A 9,694-nucleotide genomic window follows, 5' to 3' on the forward strand; every position below is an offset into this window, starting at 1 on the left:
TTTGTGTGATAGAAGAGTAAACAGACAGGACTGATGGGCGAGAGGGGACAATGTGTGGAGTGGTGCAGGAGATACATCTGAGAGGACGAGGTATACTGAAGAGTAAACTCCAAAAATAACAGCGATGTTTGAGGTCAGAAGCAGCAGCTCCACTCCTGCCTGTTTTCTGGATTATGTTCTTTCTCAAACACAGAATGGGGGTGTGGTTAATATTCATTCATTTATTCATTATCCATAAGCACTTGTCCTCTTCAGGGGTACAGGGTGGCTTGAGCCTATCCCAGCTGGTGTGGTTATTAGTCAGACAAAATCCATTACCATGGTAACCAGATTGCCATTCTAGCGGACAGGTCAAAGAGATAGCATGGATATTAGCATGCATAGTGATAGCAGTCCATCTAATGAAAGGTTGGCTGAGGATTTTTCTCCACCTCCTTCACCTGATTGAAATATGAATATGAATCGAAAACGATAGCTGGGATTCAGTTACCTCTGACTGATGACTGCGTAGCTTAACTAAGACAGTTGATATGGGCAACTAGTTTGTTTGCTAGTTTCAATAACACCAACAACAAGTTAAAGAAATACCAATTTTTCAAGCAATATATCCTGTCAATATAATTATCTTTGATAAGTTAGCTATGTTGGACATCAGCTATTTTGTATCAAACATGGCTTCCACTGGGGGGGTTTGACCACCCTGTCAGTGAGTTTCACAGTGCTGTGCTTTAACAACAGCAAAACAACATCCGTTTACAAACACTAACACAACTCGTGCAGTGTATTCCAGTGCTGTGTCTCAAATCAGATCCGTTACGTTAGTACACTTGCATATAGTACACTGTGTACAGTATGTGCTTACTTGTGCAGTGGGCAAATTTTGACAGTCTCTAATCAAACATGGCTGCTGCTGCTCACTTAATGAAAATGGTGGTCACGCGATTTGACAGCTTTTTCTTTTCTTCTTCTGCCCATGAATTGCAACTGGATGGAGCATTATCACCAACCTTTTTTAATTTATTTTTTTATATAACCCATATTTAACCAGGTAGCAGAGCCAGTGTTGCCAACTTAGCGACTTTGTCGCTATATTTAGTGACTTTTCAGACCCCTCTAGCGACTCTTTTTCAAAAAAGCAACTAGCAACAAATCTAGCGACTTTTTCTGATGTTATTGAAGACTTCTGGAGACTCTGTTGTGAGAGCACGTATCATTCTTATTCTTCTCAACGAGCAGCGGATGCTGCCGTGGGCCCTTCCCTTGCCCCAAAGCACTCACAGACGGCCCAGTCCTCCCTCCCAGCAGCAGTCAGAGCAGGAGATGTTAACCCCTCCACGTCCAGACTGCAAGTGAATCGCGCATGCACGGAACCACCGCTGGCCGATCCCGACCTGGTTTAGAGTCAGGGCGGGATGTAAATGTAAAATTTTCTTTGTCTAATATAAATCACTGGAAAGAAGGTTCATTTGTAGTTCTAAACATATTCAGGGTGTGTTTTTACTCAGTTTTTGTCTCTCCCACGACGTTATTCCTCTCTCCTACAGCAGTCATTACAATTACATTCATATGGACAATTATGCAAATTAGGCGATGACGTCATTTAGCGACTTCTAGTGACTTTTAGGACAGCCAGTAGCTACTTTTCTTACTAAGGAGTTGGCAACAGTGAGCAGAGCACGTAATGCTTTCTTTCCCAGCTCAGTCTGTGCACTAGGAACAGACAACAAAACTAAATCTTGAGACTTCAGACTATAGCTACACTCAGATCTCTTGACGAACAGTTGTCACTCGCCAAAATAAATGCCTGCTATATTCCTCACTTGTCTTCTGTATTTATTGTATTAAAAAAGAAGGTGCGTTCACAGCATGTTATGAACATCTGTGCCTTACCTTATGGCTTTATCACCAGCTGATTTGACTTAATGATAGCTGTTGCATTTTCAAAACTTCAAAAAAGTAAAAAGTTAACATGCATGAGCACCAAATGGAACTAACGTTACCCCCCTAGACCGTATAGTTGTACCACAACACATGTAACGTCAATGTCTGATGACAAATATGCCACTGTAAACTAGCTCATAAGCTAACATTAGCATTTGTGGTATCGTTTTTGGTACCAAATCATTACCAATTTAACCCAATAAACCAAATAAACTCAATAAACAACCTAACAGTGTGTCGCTGTGAGCTAGCTTGTAAGCTAACATTAACATTTACGGTAGTGTTTATGCTACCACATTATTACCAAATTTACCCAATAAACAACCTAACAGTGTGCCACTGTAAGCTAGCTCGTAAGCTAACGATAACATTTGTGGTAGCGCCTTGGGTACCAAATTATTACTACTTCTATCAGACATCAGTATAGTGGTAGGAAAAAACTCACGTATATTTGGACCATGCTCTAGTCTCCACCATGGCAGCTGGCAGACATTGGCTGTGTTCAGAACCGCATACTACATACTACATACTGCCATACTACATACTACATACTCAATCAACAGACAGTATGCAGACCGTTTACACTGTAGCATACTACATGATAACCCACAATGCATTCCGCTCCTGCCCGGACTGAAATCAGCCGGCCTTCAGCTGATTTCACTTAAGCTCTAAACTCTGTAAATATATAACTTTAGCAACATTTGAAACATTTTTAGGCGAGAAAGTAGCCGTTTAGATCCACAACGTGTTGAAAACATGACCAAATAACAGCTAATTACAATTCTGTTCGGACGATTTCGGAGATTTCGGCGCTACTCAAGCTAGCCGCAGTGAACAACGCACTTCCGGTTATTTTCACAAAATAAAACACCCGTTGCCCTTTCTTATACAGAAAACCATAACGATAAAATTTGTGCTTTTACTTTGAAAACGGGAGGTGAACCTACCCTTGATGTAGCTAGCTTGAAACCGCCGTTTTGACCGATCTCGTCCCGTTAACGGAATTTGACCGTACAAAATGCCTCACCGGAGAGTCCTCTCAGCTCTGAGACGAAGATCAGCCCGCCGTCTTCGGTACAGAATGATGCTCATCGACCTGGGATTGTTCGCAGATGTAAGTTTCTTTTTTAATCAACTATAAATCTAATCATAATATACAACGCAATATAACATACCTCACAGCCTGAAAATTGGAGGGAAAAATGTACATCAGTGAACAACAAAGTCATTGTGAATTGAATGATTTCATTAAGTTTAATAAGTTATAATATATACAGTAGTAATACATATGAATAAATAAAACCAACTTCTTGTTTGTCCTGTTCGCGGCAAGGAAGTGACGATCGATGACGTCACGTTACGTTGCATCTTGGGTAATTTGAGTGTGAGTAGTATTGTCATGATGTATACTCAACATTTCTGGCGAATCTAGTATGCATCCGGGAACTTCTCGCATACTCAAAATCGCATGCTGCGCAGTGTAAACACACTGCATACTCAAAGAGTTAGTATGAGTAGTAGGTAAGTATGCGGTTCCAAACACAGCCATTGAAGCAGTTTGTCCAGCCCCTTCTCCAACCCCTTCTCTCCACCGGTCCAGCCCCTTCCACTACATAGGCAACATGGGGACCACTGAGGGTGCATTTTGCCTTAACGTTACTTCTCTGTATCAACGCAACCATGTACTCAAAATGGTAAGTATGAGTATGTATGCAATTTGAGACACAGCACAGATTTCATTTATCCAGTCGTATGTTTAGTACCTACCAAACACATGCATTTTTGCTTAATAATAACCTTAGTATTTTTTTGCAATAATGGATGTGCATATGACTGGATAAACGAGACATGGATTATATTACAAAAGTTGTTTGCAAATGGATGATTTGAAATTGTTTTGCTGTTGTCAGTAAATCAAAAAGTTTGCCATTTCTTGTGGAGGTAAGCAAGAAAAACAAAGTTTTCCTCAAAAATACGAAGTAACAGGCACGACTAATTGATTTACAAATGATTTTGTGACATATTTCTTTAAGCTACCTGGAGATTTATGTGTCCTAGCACCTGACTGCACCTCCGTGACCAATGTCTGCCTGCCAACTCCAAAAGAAAACATTGACCCAAAAGCAACATAAAAAAACATTAAGGGGAGGCAGACTGAGGAGTTATCAGTGATACTGGTGCCACCAGCAACCCTTTTACATTACAGCAACTCTTGTGATACATGCTAAATGTCCAAAATATACTCAATGCAGCCATAAATATGGACATTTGTTGATGGTTTCAGTCGTTCTGAAGTGGAGAAATGAGTTTTTTCTGGTCTCTTGACATTTTGAAGCTTCTGATGCTCAACAGTCATTCACAATGAAATCCTTCCTGTAAAGTGGCCATGACAACAGTCTCCCCATCGACAGGAGCCTCAACTCTCCGAGCAGCCTCAGTGCATGTCGTGTTGTATAAGGGACACGGCTCTGGCTTTTTCTCGACTAGAACATCCTGCTCTCTTGATGTGCCTATTGTTTTTTCTTGCTCCAGCTACAGTTACTGAGTATAACAAGCCCGGGCCATTTAGTAGGGTCGACAGGTATTTTTGTGAAATGTGGGAAATCAATATTCGGAAGTGTGTCTGTGAAAGTTCATCTTAGTCATCCAGGTGGTTTCAACTTTCTCCAGAGAAGAGTTGAAATAACTCTTGAGTCAGACAAAACATTATAAAGCATCGTGTGTATTTATACATAAAGGTGTGCATGTTTATATCTAACTGCCTGTCATCTTTCTCTCTCTAGCGACTCACCCTGCTGCATGTAAACAGCAACCAGTGTTTGGACATGCCATCTGAGGAGGATAAGATGGTCCCAACCCTGAGAGACTGCAATGGCAGCCGTGCACAGCAGTGGCTGCTCCGTAACATGACCCTGAGCGTCTGATCCCTCGCCTCACCTCCCCACCCCACTGCTCGGTCCTCATCCTAACCAGTCCTGGCTCTCCCCCTCGCCAGGTGGCTCTTACCACAGCAAATCATAACGCCTCTTCCTGTAACAGCCTGGCCAGCAAACACAGAGATCCAGGCAGCAGCGGCTTATCTTCCATTATGGAGGCGTCTCCTTTTACAGCTCGCAACAGGTTTGAGAGGAGCTGCACCTGCCGCTAAGGCGACACCATGAGCTGTGGCTTTGGGGACCTTGTTGTGTCTGAGCAGGGAGAACGATGTGTGAGGTCTGTGCATGGAGAACATTAAAATCAAAGCACTCACACTGTGTCAGCCAGCTGCTAGCCATGCATCCACTGCTCAGACTGCCGCTTAACTGCAGGACAAACAATTAAACAGAAGAGCATCTATAACAAGAATACTACAAGGCACGTGTCTGCGACGGTCCGTACTGTAAATGACTTTCCCTGTGCTGTGTACATGCAGTGAACTCGTGTCCACTGTAGGTACTATCTAACAAAACAAGACTGTTGTTGTCATGACTGCTGCTCATCCTGTTTCCATATCAGTGTCTGAGTTACATTAAAATAACAGGAAGTGATGTCATTGATAGAGCCCGACCAATGCTGGATCTGTGAAGCTGAAGAAGTTGATATTTGAGGGTTAAACATCTGAAACTGTGTGAGCACTGGTATTTGATTTTCAAGTCAAGCTGAAATTTGAATTCTCATCACTTTTGGTGCCAGAACATCTAAACTACAATCTAATGATATTTCAGCTATTGTGTATATTTTTTAAAAGAGGATCACACACTGTGTAGACATATTTGTAGAAACAGTGTCTCCAATGCCAGCTGGTAACTGACAGGGCCAGTGTCACGCTGTCAGTGTCTGTGGTCCACTGCTGACTGAGGAGCCATATAATGCATTTTTTTTTTTTTCTTTTTTAAACAAGCCCACGTAGTGTCGGCTATCAACCTGATTTAAGCCATGTGTTCCCTTCCAATTTTTAACATGTGGGAGTACCTTTTTTAATTAGATACCAAATTATTACACAAGACAAAACAAACAAAGGGTAGATGTAAAAAAAAAAAATATATATATATATATTTCAGTCTGACTTTAAAATAACCTGCTTACATTATTTTTTTTATCAGGATTCTTAAAGGTACAGTGTGTCAGATATAGCCAGAATTTTAGTTTGAAACATTTAAAAAATGTACTGTGTTGCAGAGATATCTACTGAAATGAGCATGCTAACCAGCCGGCCCCAGCCCAGCAGATGGTGCTAGAAACAAAACGATGGTGTCCTCTCAGGTGCATATAGTAATGTTTGCATATAGAAAGCTTTGTTTATGGTCTTTAATAACGGACGTTTTCAGTAATTACACAATTGTAATTCTCACCCATATCATTATTTTTCGTACAACAATATTCCAAACCAAAACCAACTGCGGATGACTCAGTGAAATAATCCAATCAACCCCATGTACTGTGCCAGTGCACCAGCTATTGAGCCTTTTGGCAAGTGCAGACCAAATTTTACTGTTTAAAAATATCACTAAAAAAAGGCGATACTGAGTCAGTAGCGTCCAGTCTGCCCTCAGTCCAGCATGACACAATCCAAACATTGTTTGCAGAAACTACAAGTTCATAGTTGCTACCTGTGTCAACACAGCCAGGGGCCAGCTGGCTCAGCAGCCCTGTTTGGTCAAGGTTTGCTCTCATGATCCAGGCGAGACTGAGAAAATGTCCCAGTTCTGACAATCCCAGGTCCGAAATCCATGATAGTGGTGTAGTTAGGTCAGCCGCTTCAGGCCGATATACAGCCAAGCTAAGATAGCTAGGCTAAGATAGCTTGCTGAGCTCTGGGTTGTGACTGAAAAATGAGATTGTGGATAGAAGTGGCTGAAATGAGTTCCCTCCGTGAGGTGACTGGGCTCAGCCTTAGAGATAGGGTAAGGAGCTCGGACATCCAGAGGAAGCTTGGAGTAGAGCCGCTGCTCCTTCATGTTGAAAGGGGTCAGTTGAGGTGGTTTGGACATCTGATCAGGATGCCTCCTGCAGGAGGCGGTTCAGGCACGTCCCACTTGTAGGAGGCCCCGGAGCAGACCCAGAACACGCTGGAGGGATTACATATCTCATCTGGCCTGGGAATGCCTCGGGGTCCCCCAGGAGGAGCTGGAAAGCATTGCTCGGGAGAGGGGCGTCTGGGGTGCTTTGCTTGGCCTGCTGCCCCCAAGACCAAGCCCAGGATAAGTGAATGAAAATGGATGGATGGAAGATAGCTTGCAGACTCACGGTTGATCGTTCGTTCAAGTGCGTGATCTTAAATCATTGTCTCAGTCCAGGCGTTGTTCAAAGCCATAATATGGACAGAGTCAGAGTAACCGAGGTTCGGAACCCAAAGTCCTTTGTTGTAATGGAAAGACTTTTGAAAAGCTGAGTGCAACTAATGACAACACAAACCGTACCAAAAAACATTCCCAATGGCAAAATATGATTTAAATATGACTGTGTTTTTGGAGTTTCAGCAGTCAGTATGAATTTAGCATTTTCTTGCCCTGCTTTTAGTTTCCAGTTGGCTTGGAGGGGAAATGCTGCCCCCCTAGTTTGGAGCATGTGGTCAGGCATTACACATGGCACCTTTAAATTTGGTTATTAAAAACAAATATAGCATTTATAAGGTTTACCAATCAGTGCTCCAAAGAATGTAGTAGACACACTCTTTGTAAAATACCTCACACATATCTTTGGCATTTCTGTACCGCAGTTTCTTGTTATCAGCTGACATAAAGGCAGATAATAACATGTCTGCGATGAGCTAGTATTGGCCGATTTATTGGTCAGGCTCTACTTATTGAGGTGGATTTCTTCAGATGTTTGGAAAAACACATTAAACTGAAGATTTCAAACCAACATCATAAAAAAATGAATGAGTCCAGGACAAGAGTGCAGCTATAACATCGTCCCTGATCATTCACATAACGTTCCATATCAGTGAAACAGGAATTATAGTTTGAAAAAATATGAGGCAGCTCTGTCGACGTTCGTTTACAACAGGTATTTTGGAGAAATGAAAGAAGTGGTTGCAGGAAAGTAATCGAATGTAAAGGTTTATCTAAATGATGAAGACTGTATTCTGAGGTACTTTAACTGCACTGTGTTATGACAGATATCTGAGAGCGTCAGTGCTAAACTTTTTGAAAGATTTCAGATTCCTGCTACCAGTATGTTGAGAAATCACAGTGACTTGGAGCTGGATAGTTACGTGTGCCTTTAGAGAGTTGTTTTGTATTTGGTTCATTGGTTTTAGAAGGTTTTTATTTATTTTGGAGTTAAAAGAGAGGAATGTCATATCGTTTTTCATTTTAAAAAAGTGCATATTGATATTAAATAATTGTCATACCATGATCATGTCATCGACATATTGATGATCGATCAAACATTTAGTTGCAGTGAAATCAATGCTCAGTATATTAGCACACACATGCAAACATGACAGGTTCTTCATTCTGCATTTGTTGATCAGGCGACAAATGTTACTGTACATAAGGCTGTTAACATGTTTCTATCACCATTGTTGTTGTTGTACATACAGAACCAATTATTTTTCTAAGATGCTGTAAAACTTGAACACTCCTCTGAGGGGAAAAAAAAAAAAAAGACGTTGAATGATAAAAAGATCACGAGGTATTGCAGTGTTGTACTTGGAATCGTGGTAATAAAAACCAGTGCTTACCATGGATTTTGAAATTGCAGTGTGTTTTGGAAATCATCATCGGCCCCACAAAACCAATTTTCAGACCACCTTAAGGACCTCAGGCGAGCGTACATGAGGGAGCAACTAATGCTGAAATACTATCAATGCTGCTTGAATACTGAATCCTTGCCAAGTGCCTGCTTGGCATTCAGACTAAAATTCAATCACCTCTTTCATATTATGCACACACATTTATTGTTTTTCATTATCTTAAAGTGCATGGTGTTAAAATAGGAATGTAATGTTTCAATGTACTGGTTGCAAAGTGATGTTACCTGTTTGTACATTTTGCCTTTTTTGTAGGAGAAAAAAAAACTTTAACTCAACATAGTTAGCATTAATTTCAGTATCAAGCAAAGCACATCACACCGATACATCATTTGTTTAATAAACCTTGTTCTTGAAGCTTTTAAGACCCCCGTACATCTCATTATCAGGCTTCAGTGTGTGGGCTTTTAAAGGTGGTAAATTACAGCCTCTTTTCCATGGTGACCGTTGGAGGACAACACTCGTACAACAGGATGTTAGAAGAATAACATTGTAATGGATTCTTCCATCCTCTTTTGTCCCGTGTCTGTAAAGGTGCCCGCCATTGTCAGCTGATGAAAGGTACTTCTGACACGGTTCATTATTCTGTACATTTAAGCAAGGAAGGCTTGACCTTTCCGGGGGACTCTGGCTTTGTTAAAATCTGAGAGGCAAAATTTTTCTTCCTGAATGGGACACAGGAAAATGGAGAGCTACAGTCGAAGGTCAATAGAGGGCAATGGAGAGGGACAGCAGGGAATATCCAGCTTGACACTCACACATGCAATAGGGCTGAAACTACTGTCATTACAGAATCATTTCTCAGAGGGACATCTTCAAATTGGTTGCTTGACCAAAAGCCTAAAACCAAGAGTTAATCAATTTACAGTGATATTAGACAGAAAAACAGCAACAAAATCACACTTTTGAGAAGATGAAACTATGTTTGGCATTGTTGATTCATTTCTCTTGATGGAGTGATTGATTAAAGGAACAGTTTGACATTTGGGGAAAATACTTTCTTGCCTAGATTTA

General features: G+C 41.2%; 1 protein-coding gene across 1 annotated transcript in view; it reads left to right on the forward strand.

Moving 5' to 3' along the window:
• Positions 1 to 9,100, forward strand: part of galnt13 (UDP-N-acetyl-alpha-D-galactosamine:polypeptide N-acetylgalactosaminyltransferase 13) — a 59,105-nt gene extending 50,005 nt beyond the window's left edge. The window contains exon 12 of the mRNA XM_049594692.1: positions 4,728 to 9,100. Coding sequence (XP_049450649.1) covers positions 4,728 to 4,868 — 141 coding nt within the window. The 3' untranslated portion in view covers positions 4,869 to 9,100. The remainder of the gene's footprint in view (positions 1 to 4,727) is intronic.
• The last annotated feature ends 594 nt before the right edge of the window (positions 9,101 to 9,694 follow it).

The sequence above is a fragment of the Epinephelus fuscoguttatus genome, linkage group LG13 (assembly GCF_011397635.1).
Source record: "Epinephelus fuscoguttatus linkage group LG13, E.fuscoguttatus.final_Chr_v1".
Classification (NCBI taxonomy): Eukaryota; Metazoa; Chordata; class Actinopteri; order Perciformes; family Serranidae; genus Epinephelus; species Epinephelus fuscoguttatus.